Below are 22158 nucleotides of genomic sequence, written 5' to 3'. Positions count from 1 at the left end.
ATACCCAACTCTGTTTTGGGATTGTTTCGGCCCCAGCCTTGTGGCAGAAAGCCATGGATCAGGATTGCATTGGCCTGCCCGCTCAGACCTACCTGGACTATGTGCTCATTGTGGGGAAAACAGCGGACGAGCACCTTGCGAACATTGCCCAAGTGCTGACAAAGCTAGAAGCGTGCGGCCTGCGCTTGGACAGGGACAAGTGCGCATTCTTCAAGCAGCGCTTGGAATACCTCGGGCACATCATCACGCCGGAGGGGCTGTTGAAAGGTCCTCGGAAGGTGGAGGCGATTCAGCACATGCCACCGCCTCGCGACAAGACGCAGCTGCGCTCGTTCATTGGTATGGCCCAATATTACCAAAGGTTCGTGCGCGGGCTCAGCTCACAACTTGCGCCGTTAACACGGTTGCTCAGGAAGGACGAGCGCTGGGCCTGGGGGCCTGCACACCAGGCGTCGTTCGACCGCGCCAAGCGGCTGCTCACAGAGGATACGGTCCTCGTGCACTACGAGCCTGCGCGTCCGCTCTTATTGGCATGCGACAGCTCTGCATATGGCATCGGGGCAGTGCTCTCCCACAGGATGGACGATGGTTCCGAGCGGCCTGTTTGTTTTTCATCCCGGACCCTGTCTGCAGCAGAGCGGGAATATGCCCAGATCGAGCGCGAGGCTCTCAGCCTCGTCTGGGGTGTGCGGAGGTTTCATCAATACCTGCTGGGGCGGCATTTCACTTTGGAGACGGATCACAAACCGCTTCAATTCATCCTGAGACCTGAACGCGGGGTACCGGTGGTAGCGGCTGCGCGAATACAGCGGTGGTGTCTGTTTCTTGCTGCGTACAATTATGATATTCAGTTCCGAAACACCGAGAAGCATGCTAACTGCAACGGGCTCTCACGCTTGCCGTGTGCGGAGGGTCCAGCTGCATCTGAGTCGGCCGACCAGGTCGATGTGTTCGCGCTGGGCCAGGTCCAAAGCGGGCCGATCACGGCCAGACAGGTCGCAGTGGAATCTGCTCATGATCCAGTGCTCGCCCGTGTTGTCCAGGCGATTTCTACAGGGAATTGGAGCGATCTACCTTCGACACCGGCATTTCAACCTTTCACGTCGTGCACATCGGAGCTGTCGTTGGTCCAACCGTGTGTTATGTGGGGAATGAGGGCGGTGATTCCACCGAAGTTCAGGCAGCGGTGTTTGGAAGAACTGCATGTCAGTCACCTTGGCGTCGTGAAGACCAAGAGTCTTGCTCGTAGCCTGTTGTGGTGGCCGGGGTTGGACAAAGACATTGAGCAGTTGGTTAAGCATTGCGCCACGTGTCAAACAGATGCTGATAACCCGCGTCGAGCCTCAGGACTATGGCCGACCCCAGACAGAGCCTGGCAGAGGGTCAATGTAGATTTTGCGGGGCCGGTTAATGACAAAATGTTTTTGATTGTGATCGATGCATTCTCTAAATGGCCGGAGGTTGTAGTATTGCAGCATACATCAGCAAACATTACAGTAGAGAATCTGCAGACGATCTTTGCTAATAAAGGATTACCGGAGATCCTGGTCTCTGATAACGGTCCGCAGTTCATCGCAGGTGTATTTGATGAGTTTATTCGACATCTAAGGTCCGCACCGTATCATCCTGAGACGAATGGGCAGGCTGAGTCGTTTGTTAAGATGTTGAAACGGGCGTTGCGCAGGGGGGGTGTTGCACCTGTGCAGACGGTGGTCGATGTCTTTTTGCTCCATTACAGGAACGCGATTCATCCTGTCACGGGTGATTCTCCTGCCATTCGTCTCTATGGACGGGCATTGCGGTCCAGACTGGATTTGCTACGACCTGGAGGATCCGGGAGTCGAGCGGTGTCGCGTCCGACGCTGCTGCGCGGTTTTGATGTGGGACAGCGGGTAATGGTGCGCGATTATTTCCACGGTTCCAAATGGGTGCCGGCTGTGGTCTCTGTGGTACTGGGGCCGGCGAATTGCATGGTGCGGACTGATAGTGGGGAGGTGTGGAAGTGGCACGTGGACCAAATGCATGATCGCTGTTCAGCGTCACCCCCCCCCCCCCGGGCCGAACGATGTTGGACCCCCACCTGTAATGTCGCCCTGGCTAGACGTTGTATCGCCAGGGCCGGATGTGCCGACGCCCACGGGGTCTTCACCTGATTCAGTCCTGCCCGAGGACGTCAGGCAGGCTGGTCGGCCGGGGGCGGTTGTTATTGCGGATGGCGCAAGTCCGGCGAGGGTGTCACCTCGACCGAGCCGGGAGGCGTCTGAGCCTGGGCCGTCTGGCGTCGCTGCCCGTCCGAGGCGGGTCAGAGTGCGGCCGCGGTACTTGGAGGATTATGAGTGTTGATTGGTTTCGGTTGGTCATGTTATGATTGTCCTTTCATCATTTGACTTGTCATTTTACGAGGGGAGGAGTGTGCTGTATCACGTGATTGGGTTTTCGTATATTCATGACTCGCCCGCTAGGGGTGGCAGGAATGTACATCAGGACGCGCAATAAAGCGGAGTTGCTGCTAACACTCTTGCTTCTCATGTTCCACTGCACCTCGTACACCACAACTTCGGCCTGGATTTGGGATCAGCGAACAAATAATGTAAATCACAATGAAAAAATATTTTTTGATGATGCAGGAGATTTCTTTATTAAAATTAACTTTGGGAAAAAATAATTGAATAAATAAACGATCACTTCTTGTCAAGAATAAAAGAAATTAAAAGTTCCAGAAAGAGTTTCAAAATCACTCCCGGTAATGTTCAATACAAAATAAACACTTCCTGTCGTGAAAAAAATCACTTTCGGAAGTATAAAATTAACTTTGGGGAAAAAAATAATTGAATAAATAAATAAACACTTCCGGTCATGATCTCCCGGCATGCATCATTCCCCATGACAAAAACCAGAAACAAAACAAAAACGGAAGCAAAATGGTCATAGCCAACGACCCGGATTCACAATTGCCAGGATATTGTGTTGTTTTTGTTGTTTGCTATTCTCTCATGTGCACGCGTTAAGTAATATTCACAAGATAGAAATAAAACCCAATCGTGTTTATACACCGCACAGCGTTCAACAACAACCGGAAGCAAAAGGTCATATCCAATGACACGGATTCCAAATAGCCAGGGGTATTGTGTTGTTGTTGTTTCCTATTCTCTCACGTGCACGCGTTAAGTATGAAGCTCACTGCATTCGCTAATTTGGAATAGGCAAAGCCTAGAAGCGAACGTAGAATTCTTCTTACATTCGCTTCTTAAATATATCAAATTAAACCGTCTTTTTGCTATGAAAAAATAAATATTACCTTAACATTACCTTCACAACAACAACTACACTGCCTAGAACAGGATCTCATCTGCAAAAATAGATATTACCTCAACATTACCTTCACAACAACAACTACACCGCCTCGAACAGGATCTCATTTAAAAAAAAATACTCGAAGTGAACGTAGTATTCTTCTTACATTTGCTTCTGACTTTACCTACAACTCGTTCACAACTGTATGCGCAATTTCCGGTTACTTCGGAATTAGCGATCAAATAACGTAAATCACGATTAAAAATTATTTTTTGATGATGCGGGAGATATCTTTATTAAAATCAGTGGAGGAAATATACACCATGTCTGATATTATTTGGGTCTTTCATGTCTCCGACGATGCCTTTATCTCCCGGCATGCATCATTCCCCTTGACAAAAACCGGAAACAAAAAAACACTAGAAGCAAAAAAAAAAAAAAAAACGAAGCAAAAGGGTCATAGCCAACGACACAGATTCACAATTGCCAGGGTATTGTGTTGTTTTTGTTGTTTCCTATTCTCTCATGTGCACGCGTTAAGTAATATTCACAAGATAGAAATAAAACCCAATCGTGTTTATACACCACACAGCGTTTAACAACAACCGGAAGCAAAAGGTCATAGCTAACGACATGGATTCCAAATAGCCAGGGGTATTGTGTTGTTGTTGTTGTTGTTTCCTATTCTCTCATGTGCACGCGTTAAGTATGAAGCTCACTGTGTTCGCTGTGATGAACAGGTCGGTATTCGATAATAAGTGAGGAAAGTGGGGGGGAAAAAAAGAAAAGCTTTCTTGTAAAGTAATCGTTGCGGCCTGTTCCAAGTCGAGGCATCGTTGAGCAGGCCAAAAAAACATGGTGGCTTCAGACCCCAGCGAGCTAACCCAGAATGCCCCTTTAGACCCTAGAGAGCGTGGTGGCCGAGGATGTGCCTGATAAAGGATACAATGAAATAATATCCTTTTTGAGGATGTTAATCTGTAAACAATATAAAAGCATGGTCAAACATTTTATGGCACAATTGGGTTAAACCCTATTTTCCTTGCGTGCGTGCGTGCGTGCGTGCGCGCGCGCATGTGTTTTGTTATGTCTCGTTTCCTTCTTGTGACTATGGTGCAGTAATTGCTCTTCATTTTGATTTGTTCATTGCAGCTACCCGATTGTGTGGCCCCTTTCGCTGTTGGCTTTCAAGGCGACCTCAGCCGCCCTGACTCTGCCCCGATGGCCCGCATCGGGGGACAGTCTCGAGTTTAATGGCGATGGAAGCCAGAGCCGGTTGCTCGGGCATGTTTTTCGCAAGCATGTCAAGCCCAAGAAGCAGCATGAGATTCGCCGACTGGGTCAGGTATGTCTGAAAAGCAGGAAAGGGTCATCTTGATGCAGGCCTGTATATACAGAAAGTAAAGTAATTACCTATTTTCTTTTCTAAAACTACCATTTCCACTACCTAATTACGTCTTGGTTATCGGAACATCCACCTTCTGTAGTTTACCTCTCCCAAGTGTCTTGATATATCAAAATATGTTAAGTGTGACGAGCACTCCCCTGATCTCCAATGAACATGAAGTCCTACACCAAAGCATCACCTCCAATCCGGAGGCCTCGGCCCGGCGACTCCGTAAAACAGACAAAGATTACGTGGTCAACTTCAGTAAAACATCAAACGGAGCCGCCTCTCCAGATTTCAGGTTTATTTGCCCTCATCAAGATGGCATACCGATAAATATCTAACCAATGATGACCACATTCATCGTTTAAATATCAATCGTACCTACTGGCTGTTATGGTGAGCATCACCGCAGATTTTGTCTCACACGGTAAAACCACATAATCCGCAAAGGATTTCTTTGTGGTTTTTACCGTGTGAGACATGATCCGCGGTGATGCTCACCATAACAGCCAGTAGTGCGATTGGTGTCTTGATGTATGTTATTGTTTGGAAAAGTACTGTCAGGTCCACGCCGGTTAAGACTGACCTGGATGGAATTGCCAAACGATTTCTCATCGATAGTGTTGAAGCATATGTATGAAACTCGAATACCGTGGGCACTGGATGATAATCTTTTGCACCATGGATTTTATTGCAGACAGATGCATTGAGAATCAGAAAAATCATGGTGCCAATTTTTTTTTGCATTTTGGTGGCTTTTAATGTGGCCCCCTAAAATACCATTATCGCTCTTTCGGTTGCAACTACCAGTTTCAAATATTGTTATAAAGCAAAGCGTGTAGCATATCAAATTAAAGGTCTGGACATTTGTAACACAAATATATATATATATATATATATATATATATATATATATATATATATATATATATATATATATTGTTACGGTTGTGGAAATTCACAGATCACCATTCAGGTTCCCCGAAGATCAGTTATGTCGATAAGTGTGTGTCCAAGTTAGATTTCCCCACCGATGTATAACGGGAATTATTTGTGTGCCGTGCTTTGAACCTTTGAGGTAGTGTTATTCTTTTCTATCTTTAATTGAAACAATCATCTCCTCACCACCTTCTCCACAACCGCCAACATTTCCTCACCACCTTCTCCACAACCGCCAACATTTCCTCACCACCTTCTCCACAACCGCCAACATCTCACCACCTTCTCCACAACCGCCAACATCTCCTCACCACCTTCTCCACAACCGCCAACATCTCCTCACCACCTTCTCCACAACCGCCAACATCTCTTCACCACCTTCTCCACAAGCAAACGAACTTCTCCTCACCAGCATCTCCACGGCGCCACCATCTTTTCACCAACAACAACATCCCCAACAAACAACATCTCCACAAACAAACAAGATGGCATCATCGACAGCGGCAAAGTGATTTCAAACACGGCCGCGTTGTGAAAGTGATCTCAACCACGGCCACGTGTGATGGCAGAATCGGATCAGAACGGTGAAAGGGCGGAGCCAGCCGGGGGTGAAGGTTCAAAGGTGAAAGGAAAGAGGGCGCTGATTTTGGGCGATGAAGCCCACAGCAACCCCTCCCCTTGGGGCTATAAAAAGGCGCGTTTCAACGCCGAGAGCATTGTTGGTCGGAGGAGTGGAGTTTGTTCGTCGTTGGAGCCAGCCAAGTCACCAAGTGGTTGGTCGTTGTTGGTCGGAGGAGTGGAGTTCGTTCGGCGTCTGAGCCAGCCAAGTCACCACGTTGTTGGTCATTGTTGGTCGGTGGAGGCAGTCGAGTTGGAGTCGGGAGAAGTCACCAGCAAGCTACGTAACAGTCTGAGCGATTGGGCGCCGAGTCGGTCGAGTGACGGTGACGAGTGAGCGGGCTCTTAAAGAGCATCAACTCGAAAAGAACATGGCCCGTTCGCTCCTCTGAAGCATTGTCGGCCAGGCCCGATCGACCAGGCTGCGCTGCGAGGCCCTGGACCAACCAAGCCGCCGTTACAACAGCTGCCGCGTTGACGACGAGACATACAGAGGGTCGCCGACCAAAAAACCCATCGAGTCGCCTCAAGGGCGACAAAGGTAACCTGCCTGGCCTCGCGGAGCTCCTTCGGTCATCCCAGCTCCGAGGAACATTAAAGACTTACAAGCCCAGTTCTTTCTTACTTTCTGGGGTTTTTGCATGGAAGTCTGTGGCGCCTTGTCTACCAAGTAGAACTGATTCAGTGCATGTTCGTAATAAATAGATATCGGCTGTAGGTTTTTACTCGTGTCTTGCCCCTACCCCCATTCATTGCATTGCTGACGTGTGCAAATAGATGTTCCCCATTTTTGAATGTTACCTGCTTGTTGCGTCCCTTCCTCCATTGACTGCCATACTTGCGTTCGGAATATTTAGCTGGTTGATTATAAGCCGATAAAACGTACATCTGGTCAGACGGGGCTTGGCGATATAAAACCGCTCGGCAACCACAAACGGAATGAGCTGCTTAAAGCGGCTCGTTTTCGTGCAGGCTCCGTTGAGGTATAAATCCCCGGCATTTCTGTCTGCGCGAATAATTAGGTACATCGACAATTCGGCGATCGACCCTGTAGCGCGTGGACAGAAGAGTTGGCTGGTTTATGGTGTGGTTAACAACACCCGTAGCTGGGTTTCAGCGTTGATCCGAAAGCTGCGACTAGATTGCTCGTTCGGTGGGCGCGCGCGGCCGCAATTGAGCTAAAGGCAGTCGCCCGCACGCCGGACGGGTGAGAATCCACAACAATATACAGTAGTACCTCTACTTACGAATTTAATTCGTTCTGGGAGTAGTTTCGTAACCTGAAACCTTCGTAAGTAGAGACGCCTTTTGAATGTAAATGCGCTAATCCGTTCCAAGCCCCGCAAAATTCGGACATTTTTTTTTTAATAAATCATAAAAATGCATCAGAACATGAAACAAATACATGTTAAAATTAGATTACCGCACAATAAACATAAAACGAGAGGCACATAATGTAAAAAACAAAGAATAAAGGAAATAATAAAAATATTCATTTACCTTTTAACTGCTATTCTCGTTACTTTTTGGCCTCTTTGTTTACTGGTCCTTATCAGCAGTGTTTTTTGCCTCGCGTTTCGTGAAGAATTGATCCAATGACGTCTGCTTTAGCCGACTTTTAACAATCCGTCGGAAATGCGCGAGGCAGACATCGTCATAGTGCGCGATAGCCCGACTTGTGAACACTTTTTCCGGGTGATTCTTTTCAACAAATTCCGAGACTTCATGGAATTTTCCTAAAATGTCTTTGATTTGGGCTGATGGAATAATGGCTGCCTCCTCCTCCTCCTCCTCGTCCTCTTTGAACTCCTCCTGCACCGCGGTGTGTTGCATCACCTCCAATTCCTGCAGCTCCTTCGTCGAAAGCTCCTCGTTGTACTCCTGAATCAGCTCGTTGATGTCCTCGTCATCCACCTCAAGACCCATGCCCTTTCCCAGCGAAATAATTTCGCCATGGCGAAGAACAGAGTGAAGTCCAGTCCTCCTTTTAAACTTCTCGAACCACCCACGCGATGCCTTAAACTCCTGGTGTAGTCCTTGCGCCGAATTTCCCTCGCCTGTATCCTCCTTCACGAGGTCAGTGAAGATGGCGGTTGCCTTTGCGCAAATTATGGCCTCTGTCACTGTGTCACCAGCGATCTCTTTCTCCTTTATCCACATGAGTAACAACCTCTCCATCTCATCGTTCACTGCCGACCTCCTCTTGGAAATGACAGAGAGGCCTTTGGAAGGAGCCGTAGCTTTTAGGGCTTCCTTTTGTTTTATTATCGTGCCGATCGAAGATATATTACGGCCATATTCTTTTGCGAGATCAATCAAACGCATCCCCTTTTCATACCTTTCTATTACCTCTTGCTTTGTTTGTATGGCCAGAAAAACTCTCTTCTTCTTCTTTTCTCCTTGTCCACTTTTCTTCATTGCTTTCTTGGGGTCCATTGTGAATAAAAGTTACTGTAATCCACATGCGTACTGTACTGTAACACTGTCCGAGCACTTCGTAGCGGGACCATAGACTGTATACAGTATAACTATATTTACAGAGCGGGACGGGGACGCGAAGAACATGCTAGGATACACGCATACGCAAAGGGTTGCCAGGCAGATTTTAGGCGATAGCCAATGGTAGAGCAGCTACAAGTTTGTTTACGTTCAGGAAACTCTGGGAGCAGCGAAAAGCAGCGCGTACTGTACTGTATTTTTGACTTCGTATCCTGAAACGCCTTTGTAACTAGAGGCAATATTTTCCCGTTCAGGCGCTTCGTAACCTGAAACATTCGTATGTAGAGACATTCGTAAGTAGAGGTACCACTGTATACTGATTTTTATTGTCCACAGATATCTATGCCAATTTCCCTGGCAATAACAACCATAACGGAGCATATATCCATATGCAAATGTTCTTGTATAAAAGTCGATCAATTAGAGAAATGTACCGTTTATGCTTTATGTTATGTTTGGTGGTTCACATAAAGTATATCTGTTCTATGGTATACATTTAAGTAGTCAAAATATTTGTTGAAACAAAAACTATCAAGTTCATAGTAATGCAGTGTCAGATAAGTCATCTTCATCCATGCTGTCCTCATGATCATTTCCTCTGAGTCTGTCATTGAGCATGTTTGATGACTCCCTCCTGTTACATCTATGTTATCCTCATTGTGATGTGTGCTTGCTGCCTCTGAGTCATGTTCATTGGTTGTCTCCGTCTCATCTTCGGTCTGATCAGTACACTCCTCAGTGACATCTGCTCGCACCTGGGCTAGAGTTTGAAATCCATTTGGTATCCCACGATGATATGAACGCAAGAGAAGCCAATATCGGTCCTCAGATCTGTAGCTTTTCAAGATGGCCTCATTCTGGTTTAGTGTGAATTCTACATACTTTACGTTGGATGTGGGTTTATGTTGACTATTGATACTACATGGAAGGAGCTGCGGTTCTGTTGGTGCCAGACTAGAAAGGAATCACTCAGTACACGGTTGCTCTATGGCGATTGCGTTTTGGGTGTTTGTTTCGTTTGTGTCATGGAACTGGAAAACGGCAGTGGCATGTAATGTCCCCTTTCCATCTGGTGTATCTTCGGCGAAATCGACGTTGTCGATTGCAAAGAAGAGGAATCTTCCCTTCACAAGCATTTTAGGAATATACAGACCATTGTTCTGTACATCACGCTTCAGCACTGCATAGCATGAGCAAGTTGCGTCTATATGCGAAGGACATGCTCGTAGTTGATGGAGTACCCAAACTTATGAAGAATGTTCACCTCGGTCTTACTCCGAGTGGCTTGATGAACTTTCAGACCAATTCAAACTACTAGTGGATTCTCATTGTGATGTCGAAAGCCTGCTTCCTCATGCTTTGGCACATAGGACACCTGACGATCAGACTTGTATGCAAACATTATAGTCTGTGCTTTGTTCCGTGTTACAAGTTGAATGCTATGCTCTCTTTGTGTTGACTCAAGTGTTAACATTGGCCCTATTAGGATCCAGCGGATGAATGCCTCCAGCAATTTGGGAACTTGATTTTCATCTAACAGGGAACCCTGAAATTTCCACGGCTGCTTTAGAGCTTCAGCAATGTCCCTTCTTATTACCTTGGCACTTTCGAAGACTGCTTTCATGTTGCTACTCGCATCGCCAGCTGCCTCATCCAGGTTGTCAATTGTGGCTCATTTTGTTCTCGACGTGTACATCCGATCTGGTTCATTCATATGCGTAGAGTGGAAGAACTCAACATCATCAATATTTTCTACAAGCTTACGCTTCAAACTTCTCCTTGATATATGCGTATCATTTGAACCATTGATTCTGAGGACATTTTGATAAGCTGCTTCTACCTCACCCATGTCCAGGATAGATCCTGATTTCAGCAGGCTGCTCATCAAGTATAAGAAATAAATGTCTGCTGAAACCTTGGTTAATACTGCTTCATCGTCTGCTCTCTCCTGCTGTACCTGAGTTCGCTGAATGTGCTTCACCCAACAATACAGATGGTATTTGATGTCAATCGCATGGGCATCATTTGGATCGATTGCAGCACTCAGATTTACTTTCCACTGCTGGTTATTGCTGTACTCAACAGCCTTTCCGAGCTGTTCCCCGGTGTTGAACTCACTGATCTGGTGGAGTGCTCCTTTCTCTGAAGATCCATGACAGAAGAAGCAGTTGTTTTTTATTGCATTGTTTGGCACCAGATCGCATGTAACGTTCTGTTGACGATGGGTTCTCATGTGGTGGTGGTGGTTGTGTTTTGAGGTTCGTCCTTTCTGATCGTCCAACTTTCGTTGGTTTAGGTGCTTCGCCTGCTTCCAGTGCAGCTTCCTATCTGTTTTTCAGCTGCTCAATATGGATTTTGTGCACTGCAATTTTGTAGCATTATATATGCCATGTGACACCTTTCTGTGATAGTTCATTTGCCGTCACATCACCAAGTTCTTCTTGGATGGATATGTACTTATTATCCCCATAGAGCGACCGGGTATTCACACTCTGGATAAACAGCTGATATGATTCTGGTGTTGGGTGTTTTACGAGTTATCCAGATGCTTTGCAAATGCAGCATATTGTTGCGAATTCACGGCCGCGTCACTCCAATCGCGACCGCGTCGCCCACCGGACGGACAATTCAGTCGTAATCCTCCGGGAACTATCACCCGGAGCCAGTCACGGGTGGGCCTTTCGACCTCACCACAATCGTGCCAATCGGCCACCCGCATAGGATAGGGTTGTTCGCCAAACTCGACCTACCTAAGTACCCACGCGGATGGTAAACCGGGCGATCATACCTCGCGCAGGTCGACTCCGGACACGAGCCGCTTGGGCGGCCCGTTCCGTACTGTCGGGACAACCGAGCGGTGTTATCGTCGACCTCGATGGTTCAGATTATTTACCGAGCGTTTTGCACCCACTACGAACCCTTTACGTGAAGCAGGATGGAGGGTCAATAAAGAAAAGATGAAGCGAAACGGGAAAACGGTTCACACAAAGCACATTTATTTCCCGGCACACGGAAAGCACTTATATACAGCCATACACAATCAAAAATGCACATATAGCAATTAAAACAAAAGCAACAATGACGCGGAGTAACTACCGACTACGCGCACACACGGCAACACTTGTACAGTTCTACTTTACAGACGGCGCCAACACACATTTACTCAAAAGCAAAGGAAAGAAGCCACCCTCATAGACAAGGGGGCAGACGGGCCTGTAGGCCAATATGCGCGCGTGACCTGAAGGAGCGGCCAGGCCTGCGAGACCGGGGGGGCCTACCCGCGTCCTCGTGACGCGTTGGCGGATGAGCCGCAGATGTGGCCGCGTGGCTGTGCCCCGACTCCGTGCTCCTTGGCGGGTTTCGTTGGCACGACGTTTGGAGTGGGGTGGGAACGGGGCCCCCTTGTTGCACTATCTCAGCGCGGGGGAAAGAGGGAATTGTTGATGCCCTGGGGGAGGGAGAATGGCTGGCTGGCTTGGGTCCCGCGACGAGCGATCCTACACCGCGACCTCGTCGCCGACCGCCGTCCTTCTTTCCTCGGACCCGAGCTCCTTGCCTCTTCCCGCAACTCTTCTCAGCCGACTCCAGAACCCAACTCGATGACACACCGATGACTTCGCCACCCGACTCGACTCTCTGCCACACCGATGACTCGACTCACTCTTTCTGCCCTGATTCGCCTTGCGCTCACCGTTTTATAGGCTGACGGGAGCAGCTAATATGCAAATATCCGGATCAGGATGACCTCGGGGGGCCGAGCCACGCTCGCCAATTGGTCGGAGGAAAGGGGGCGTGAATCTCCCCTGATCCTAGAATTTGCATATATCGATTTCCTACAGACGCGCCTGGAGGCGGGGCCAAGCCGCTCCGCGCTTGCTAATTGGACGGAGGAAAGTGGGCGTGTAGCGTTTGTGATCCGAATTTTCCTCAGAAAGGCCGCTATTTGCGCTCGCGGCTTGGTGCGTATCGCTGAACGAGCCCGAGACAGCCCGACGCTCAGTGTTCACAGGTGGTGCGCAGCCCGTCGTTAGGGGGGGCATTTGGGTGCAATACCCCCCATGGCGCATCTGGTGCCCCCCCCCCACACTTGTACGCCACCCATTTATGCCCTCTTGCACCCTGTGAACAACTTAATATTCAAGGATGAGCACCCACTGTGAACTTGCTGTTTAAGAGTTCACCTGTGTGAACTAAAACCCTTATTCCAGATGTTCAACATGGTGAATAAGAAGGCCTTCTTGGATAACCTGTTCTTTAATAATATCCTTCTTTGAATAACAGTCAAGAGATAAGTGTGCGCTTCCCAGCGCATCTCCAAAAGCAATTGGCAAGACAATACAGTCCAAGACCACAAGATAAAAGATAATAACGCAAGCACCAACGCCAGCAGCCAAGACCTCATGTCGAATGTCGATGTTCTTCTTCTTCTTCTTTCGGCTGCTCCCGTTCGGGGTCGCCACAGCGGATCATCCGTATGATCCGCATAGTGATTTGGCACATGTTTTACGCCGGATGCCCTTCCTGACGCAACCCTGGTCGCCTCTTACGACACAGGGATATTGTACACCTATTTTAACCGGGGTATACACCAGCCCAGTATACTGGTACTCATTTTGCCGACCTCGGAAGGATGACAGGCTGAGTCAACCCCCTGGTGTATTAATTCAGTGGCCCAACGGGGCTTGAACTCAGGACCTTTTGGATCTCAAGGTGTTGAATGTCGATGTTGTGGGTGGTTATATAGATAGATAGATATATATATATATATATATATATATATATATATATATATATATATATATATATATATATATATATATATATATATATAAAAAACCGTTTTTACAGCCATTTTTCCCTGCTGTGCAGGGGTTTGGCTTTTTCTTGAGGCAATGTTTTTTTTTTTTTTATGGCCGGATGCCCTTCCTGACGCCAACCCTGGTCGCCTCTTACGACACACAGGGATATGGTACACCTATTCTTACCGGGGCATACACCGGGACCAGTACACTGGCACTCATTTCGCCGACCTCGGAAGGATGACAGGCTGAGTCAACCCCCTGGTGTTAATTCAGCAGCCAACGGGACTTGAACTCAGGACCCTGGGATCCCAAGCCGCCACCCTAACCACTAAGCCAACACCAGGCATGCATATATATATATATATATATATATATATATATATATATATATATATATATATATATATATATATATATATATATATATATATATATATATATATATATATATATATATATATATATATATATATATATATATATATATATATATATATATATATATATATATATATATATATATATATATATATATATATATATATTGTTGTGGTTACTAAATTCGCAAACCACCATTCAGGTCCCTTAGATGAGGTATCTCGGTAAGTGCATGTGTAGTTAGGCCCAAACCCGTTGTCTAGTGGGAATACATGTCATTTATACGTGCTGCGACTCTTCAGGATAGCCGTTTTTCTTTTACTATCTTTATTTTGGACCAATCGCCACCATCACAACCACAACATCAACCACCAACCACAACCACCGCTTCACCACAACCGCCATGACCTTTACCGTCACAACTCGCCACCATCGCATCACCGTCATCTCGCGCCACTCATGGGCACCGATGCTGGACTCGTGTAGGGCGCACGTTGAACAGCGTGTACAAAATCACGGATTTTCTGCTTCAAAAACGGATCCAAAACGACACACGCCCACTTTTTGCCGTCCAATCGGTGAGCGAGGGGCGAATTGGCCCCGCCCCCAGGGCGATCGATATATGCAAATTTGTGGATCAAAAAGCCTTCACGCCCACTTTTTGTCGGGCCAATGGGGAGCGAGTTGAAAGGTAAAAAGGGAGGGGGTCAAAGGCGAAGTGACGGGGGGATAAAAGGACGGTGTTCGTCAGACAAAGGAGTCGTAAAAGTCGGAGCGAAAGAGTCAGCAGAACGGAGGCGAAGGAGTCGGAACGAGGCGAAGGAGTCGGGACAGAGAGTCAAGACTTCGCGGGCGGTGGAGCTGCTCGTCGTGTGCGTTGGAGTCGGAACGGAGGGGACGAGCTGTGGAGAGGCGGCGAGTCGGACGAAGGGTGCTCGCGTCGTGCAAGGAGCTGCGCGCCCGAGGGAGGCCGGCAGCGCGACCTGGCCGAGGTGGAGACGCTCGTCGCACATAATAAAGATCCTCTATACCCCGAGCATCAGCAACCACCCCCCTGCGTCCCCCCGCGCGGGAGATAGTGCGACCAAGGGGGCCCCTTTTCCCACCCCCTGCCTGACACTGTCCGCGAGGCCCGCGGAGTGAGGCGCCATCGCCGCTCCGCGTCTCATCACCAGACGGGTAGGCCCGACCAGGTCTCGGCCCCAGGCCTACCTCATTCTTGAGGGTATTTCTTTTCCTTGGTTTTGGGTATGTGCTGTCGGCGCCGTCTGTGAAGTAGAATTGTATAAGTGTTGCCGTGTGCTCGGTAGTCGGTATTAGCTCTGCACTGTGTTTTCACTTTTATGTTTGCTTTTTGTGTAAATGGAATTGTGTTTTCTTTTTTGTGTGCATTTGGTGGAATTGTATTTGTGTGCTTCCCGTGTGCCGAGAATAAACGTGCTTTATTGTTGAACTGTTCTCCCGCTTCGCTTCGTCTTTCCTCCATTGAATCCCCATCTTGCTTCACGTAAAGGGTTGGTAGTGGGCTGAATACGCCCGATAATTAATCGAACCGTCGAGGTCGACGATAACACCGCTCGGTTATTCTGATAGTACGGAACGGGTCGGCCATGGCCCGTGTCCGAAGTCGACCTGCGGCGAGGTGCGATCGCCCGGCTGGCCCCCTCCGCGTGGGTACTTAGGTAGTTCGACCGGCGAGCAACCCTATCTCCCACGCGGGGGCTGATTGGCTCGATCGCGGTGAGACCGAAAGGTCCACCCGTGACTGGTTCCCGGCGCAGTCCGAGAGGGTCACGACTGGATTGTCCGTCCGTGGGCGACGCGCCGCGATTCGAGTTACGTGGCCGCCGCACGCCGGCGGGCGCGAAACCGCAACACTGGTGTCAGGAGTGGGATACAAATTCATCGCCCTCGCGGCACTGGTATCGGAGAACAGGAAAACGGGCTCTCCTGTCTCCGGCTAAATTTACGGGAATCGGTCCAGGGGTGAGAGAAGCGACCCCGATTCCCCTCCAAATTACGAGCGAGCAAATTAACCCCTTCACGAGAAGCAAGATGGCGTCTCAAGGCGAGCGGGAGTCGGGGGTATTAGAAATGCATATGTGTAATAATGTAGAGTCCATGGCCCAGGATGGAATCCCCGAGCAGGAAATGTTGATTGTGCAGGAACACGGACTCGCCCAACTGAACCCAGGGCCCGAGGTGTGCGGCCGCGGTGTATGACACCTCCCCCCCTCTCCACCAAAACCCTTGCTAAAACGGTTCAGCTGAGTGCATCCAACATGGCCCAGCTATGACAGCCATGCTGGCGGCAATGAACGAAAAGATGAATGCGAAAATGATCGAAAAAATGGATGCAAACACAAATGAAATGAAAAACGAAATGAAAGGCATGAACGAAAAGATGGATGCGAATGCACAACAAATAATCGAAAAGATGGATACAAACGCAAATGAAATTATAAACGAAATGAAAGGCATGAACAAGCACATGAAGGAAGAAACGAAAAAGCTCCGGGGTGAGACGCAGAACATGGGCCGATGCCTGCAGGCGGGCATGAAGGCCGTGAGCAGGGAACTTAAAATGGCGACTCCACGTGTCGGAACAAACGAGCTGGAAGGGGGTGCAACGGCTGACAGGCCCGCGGTGGAGGCGGGTGAAAAAATAATTCGTGGAACGTGTTGGGCGAGGGTCGTGACGATGACCGAAAGGGAAAAATTAAATGGGGAGACCAAAACGTGTGAGACGAGACACGAGGTGACGACAACGGAAATAATAGTTGAGACAAGGGAGGTAAAGGGTGAAGAGTTGGCAGAGACACGGGAGACAGAAAAAATAGAGGGAAGACTACACGATGAAGACGGGGTAAGTGACGCGCACGCACACACGGAGGTAGTGGAGGACAATGGGGGTGAGCTCGCGGAGCGTGTTGGGACCCGGTGCGAGCAGCGAGATGGCCTCCTCCAGGAACGAGGGGAGGGAGTATGCCCCCTTAAGGCGAGTCACGACCAGGTGAGTTCGGTCGTGCTTTGCGAGGTTGAGGGGACGAGTGCTGTGGACGGGTGCACGGAGAGCTTGGGGGGTATAGAGGCCCCGGAGACCCTTGTGGGGATACGAATCCCCAGTGTAGTTGTCCCTGTGTGTGTGTGGTGCAAGGCGTGAGTGCGTCCCCCGTGAGTGGAAGCGACCCCGTGTGTGAGTGGTGTGGTGGCGATGGTGCTGGAGTGCGTGCTTCCCAGCACGCCGTGTTTGGATGAGGCACCGTGTGTGGATGAGGAACCGTGTGTGGAAGAGGCCGTGTCTGTGAGTGAAACGGCCAGTATGAGTGAGGAACCGCGGGTGAGTGCCCCCGCGTGTATGAGTGAGGGACGTTGTGTGGAAGAGACCGCGTGTGTGAGTGTCGCCGTGTGTATGAGTGAGGTACCGCGGGTGAGTGCCCCCGCGCGAGTGAATGGAGCACCACGTGTGAGTGGTATGGTTTGTGTGAGGAAAATGGCAAACGTGAGTGAACGGCCGTGTGCAAGGTCGCTGTGTGCCAGGGAGACCGTGTGTGAGAGAGCGGTATGAGAGGGAGATGTCGAAGAGGGCGGGAGCACGCAGCCGCGTCTCCCGGTGTGAATGTGATGGTGTGGACTGTGTGCGTCGTAACACGCAGGTGTGCGTGGGTTGAATGGAGACGACGACGGCGACAGAGGAGAGAAAGCCGTGTAGCGGCTGTAGCTGTTTCGGAGACCGTGCCGGGTTCACCCAGCAGTGAGCACGCGGTTCGTGCTGTGCAACGCACGAGACCACCACGTGCTCGCTTGCGAGAGTGAAGTCCCGGTCCGGAAACGCACGCGGTGGATTTGCCGATCCCGCGGACGGACAAAGTTTAGGCAGGTAAATGGATTTGGACCGGACGGGTTCTCCACGCGATTGTGTGTAAAGCTCCAACGGGCAAAGCACATGTGTTCGCGTGGGGAACCCCTCGAGACTTGGGGCTTGTTTTTTTTTCTGCGCACGGTGACGTCATGGCTGCACGTGGGGTTGGAATCCGGCAGGAGGGGTATCTCTGCCGGATGGCACCGTCCAAGGAGGGACGAGGAACACGTGCAGCTGCATGACGTCACGGCCAGGTGCAAAGTGCGCGAGCTCTGAGTTGCCGCGCAGGTGCTGCGCATGAAAAAAAAAAAGCAAGCCTCACTTTCGGGTGTACAGGGATTCCTGGGCAAGGGTGAAAGACCCCTTACCTGGGGCACAGGATGGAAACTAGTTAGGGGGAAGGGTTAGCTTAGTTAGACCGACTTCATGGGGCAGGGGTAAGTCCTCATGGAGTCCGTGGAATGGATTAGGTAGAGGGATTGTAGCCAGATTTAGGATGGGAAAATGGGAAATGGGAAATAAAATGATTTGTTAGGAGACAGAGACAGACTGGTGAGTGTGTAGAGGGGACGTAGTTTAGCTACGTAGTGTTAAAAGGAACGTGCTATAGTTTATGGACGACGTGGGAGCACGAGTTAGTTAGGGGATGTAGTTAGAAGGATGGCAGAGTTCAGCGGTGAGTGTGTTGAAGAGTTGGTGAGTTGTGAGGTGAGTGCTTGTTGAGTGAGTGAGGCCAGCGGGTCTGTGTGTATGGAGGAATGGGGAATGCATGGTGCGATGAGTGATTGGGGGAGGAGTGACTCGCCTCAAGGGACCCCGGGGACAGAGTAAAGTGAGTTAGTTGGGTTAGTCAAATTGAAAAATGGAGGTCGTTTGTTGTTGGTGGGAAAGTAGGCTCGAGACCCATTTGGAGGGGTGCAGGAGCCCTGTTGACGGGCTTGGGAGCGTGGCTGCGAAAGGTGAGTATCGCTGAGTGGGTACCCGGGCACCAGGCTGGTCGGCCGCGGTAGGCCAAGGGCCCATGGGGGGCCGGGATAGAGTAGTGGGCACGGGTGCGCCTGCTTGGTGCGGGGCCCGGGGCGCCATTAGCCGCGTGGGCAGTGTAGTGGGCACGGGTGACCCTCGGAAAGGGACCCGGGAGGCCGGCCTGCCACGTGTGCGTTTCAGGGGAGGTGCCATGGGGGGCACTCCCGGTGTTAGGGAGCTGGTAGGCTCGGAGGCAGTGTAGTGCCCGGGGTGCCATAGCGGGAGATTCGGCAGAGGGTCGTGCCTGCCAAAGGGAGCCACGTGTCCCAGCAGGAGACCGTGTGAGGGCACGGAGAGAAAATTGGGCGAGGCCCGAAATTGTGAGGACACCAACACAGGCGACGGGAATCTGGGTTGTTAGAACCAATAGTTTAAGCGAAAGGCGCTTGTTGAAAGCCCCGGGGTAGTTTAACAGTTAAATGGTTAGGGTAGATTAGGAGATGTACCCTCCGCACCATCCATCCCCTCGCTGTCGCTGTGGGCCGCTGGACCCACTTGGTGTTAAGATCGCCGAACTCTGGGGAGGCCATTCTGAGGCTTCGTTGGGCCTCGGCACAGGACGTTAGCTCTCCCTTATTCCCCTCCGGGAAGGGAACGTAGGGGTTGGGAGTAGGCTAGGTGACAGGATAGGTTAGCCGAACAAGGACGATAAAGGGGGTTAGGGGACGATTTATAGTGGGGAAGTAAAAATAAAAACAATAAAAAAATAAGTTGGGGCTAAATTGGGGTTTGACAAATTAAGGGAGTGGGTATGGACAGTGACAGGCAAAGGCGATAGGTGGGAGGGAGACAGGTAGGTAGGTCCGAGCCCGCCTTCCAAGTGGCCAGCACCACCGCACTCCCTCCACCAACCTCCACTGAACGGCAAAGGCTGGCCAACTTCATCGGCAGCTGTTATTTTGCTGCAAGGTCTGTGCCGGCTGGATCGTCTGCAGCTGCTGTGCTGCAAGGCCTGTGCCGGCCAGTTCATCTGCTGGCTGTTTTTCTTCGAGGCCTGTGCCGGCCTGGTTCTGTGGGCTGAGTTTGCCTGCAGCGGCCTTATTCTGCGGGCTGAGTTTGCCTGCTTGCCTTTGCCATGCCATGCCCACTGCCCATGTTCACCGCCCCGTTCAATTTTGCTTTGCCCCCCCCCCCCTGTTCGTTTCCATGTGCGCCAGGATCAGAAAGCAACAGTTTGCAAGCTGCAAGAACTGCCCTGTTGGCAGCTACAACACGGGCCTGCAGTGGCGGCCCGTGCACCGTGTTTGCGTTCATGCATCCATTCGTTGTGCTCATTGCATGTGCCACTTGAGCTGGCACGGAGACTGCGTTTGTGCAGCCCAAGCACCGTTGTTGTTCACTGAGTTCAGTTCAAAAGGGAAGGCCTTGGACTGCGTGTGAGCAGCCAGCCACGTTCCCTGTCACCTGCATTGTTTGAGCCAGAGACTGCCATGTGGGCAGCCTGGCTCCCTGCTAACTGCTTTTCTTTGCAGAGTTCAGTGATCCTGGGCCATGGTTTAGTGTAAAATTTGTAAGTTAAGGTAAGATGTACTGTAAATATGAGTGCGCCCCCCGGCATGTATGTCTTAGCGCCGGCAATTTTATTTAAGTCGTCCGTGTGAGTGAGTTTGTTTAGGTAGTTACGCAGCCCTCAGGTTATTTATTTTGGGGACACGAATACCATGAATGTCGCACTCAGGGATCCGTAGGTAAAATGTACTAGGGGAAAACTACACATGATAGCACACGAAAATTTGACGACTCGGGACGAGTCTGTAAAAAGGAAGGGTAGTGTTGTGCTTACCAAATTCGCAAACCACCATTCAGGTCCCTTAGGTGAGGTATCTCGGTAAGTGCATGTGTAGTTAGGCGCAAACCCGTTGTCTAGTGGGAATACATGTCATTTATACGTGCTGCGACTCTTCAGGATAGCCGTTTTTCTTTACTATCTTTATTTTGGACCAATCGCCACCATCACAACCACAACATCAACCACCAACCACAACCACCGCTTCACCACAACCGCCATGACCTTTACCGTCACAACTCGTCACCATCGCATCACCGTCATCTCGTGCCACTCATGGGCACCGATGCTGGACTCGTGTAGGGCGCACGTTGAACAACGTGGACAAAATCACGGATTTTCTGCTTCAAAAACGGATCCAAACGACACACGCCCACTTTTTGCCGTCCAATCGGTGAGCGAGGGGCGAATTGGCACCGCCCCCAGGGCGATCGATATATGCAAATTTGTGGATCAAAAAGCCTTCACGCCCACTTTTTGTCGGGCCAATGGGGAGCGAGTTGAAAGGTCAAAGGGAGGGGGTCAAAGGCGAAGTTACGGGGGGATAAAAGGACGGTGTTCGTCAGTAAAAGGGAGAGTAAGAAGTCGGAACGAGGGAGGAACGAGTAGTAAGAAGTCGGAACGAGGAAGAAGGGAGTCGTAAAGGTCGGAACGAGGCGAAGGAGAGTCGGAACGGAGGGGACGAGCTGTGGAGAGGCGGCGAGTCGGACGAAGGGTGCTCGCGTCGTGCGTGGCGAGCTGCGCGCCCGAGGAGGCCGGCAGCGCGGCACCTGGCCGAGGTGGAGACGCCGTCGCACATAATAAAGATCCTCTATACCCCGAGCATCAGCAACCCCCTCCTGTTTCCCCCCCGCGCTGAGATAGTGCGACCAAGGGGGCCCTTTTCCCCACCCCCTGCCTGACACTGTCCGCGAGGCCCGCGGAGTGAGGCGCCATCGCGCTCCGCGTCCCTCATCACCAGACGGGTAGGCCCGACCAGGTCTCGGCCCCAGGCCTACCTCATTCTTGAGGGTATTTCTTTTCCTTGGTTTTGGGTATGTGTTGTCGGCGCCGTCTGTGAAGTAGAATTGTATAAGTGCTGCCGTGTGCTCGGTAGTCGGAATTAGCTCTGCACTGTGTTTTCACTTTTATGTTTGCTTTTTATGTAAAATGGAATTGTGTTTTCTTTTTTGTTGTGTGCATTTGGTGGAATTGTATTTGTGTGCTTCCCGTGTGCCGAGAATAAACGTGTTTTATTGTTGAACTGTTCTCCCGCTTCGCTCGTCTTTTTCCCCATTGAACCCCCATCTTGCTTCACGTAAAGGGTTGGTAGTGGGCTGAATACGCCCGATAATTAATCGAACCGTCGAGGTCGACGATAACACCGCCGGTTATTCTGATAGTACGGAACGGGTCGCTAAGTGGCCCGTGTCCGAAGTCGACCTGCGGCGAGGTGCGATCGCCCGGTCTACCCTCCGCGTGGGTACTTAGGTAGTCTCGGTGGCGAGCAACCCTATCCCACGCGGGGGCTGATTGGCTCGATCGCGGTGAGACCGAAAGGTCCACCCGTGACTGGTTCCCGGCG

At 50.3% G+C, this 22158-nt stretch overlaps 1 protein-coding gene across 5 annotated transcripts in view; it reads left to right on the top strand.

Annotated features, from left to right (window-relative positions):
- Positions 1 to 22158, top strand: part of METTL25B (methyltransferase like 25B) — a 68752-nt gene that overhangs the window by 14058 nt on the left and 32536 nt on the right. For all 5 annotated transcript variants that reach the window (XM_085890622.1, XM_085890620.1, XM_085890619.1 and 2 more), the window contains exon 3: positions 4447 to 4639. In XM_085890622.1, the coding sequence (XP_085746748.1) occupies positions 4447 to 4639 (193 nt within the window). The remainder of the gene's footprint in view (positions 1 to 4446; positions 4640 to 22158) is intronic.

Source organism: Eptatretus burgeri, chromosome 8, assembly GCF_056783735.1.
Source record: "Eptatretus burgeri isolate ZD-2024b chromosome 8, Ebu_testis_v1, whole genome shotgun sequence".
Taxonomy (NCBI): Eukaryota; Metazoa; Chordata; class Myxini; order Myxiniformes; family Myxinidae; genus Eptatretus; species Eptatretus burgeri.
Note: the sequence above shows the minus strand (reverse complement) of the source record. Positions and strands in the feature narration are given on the sequence as shown.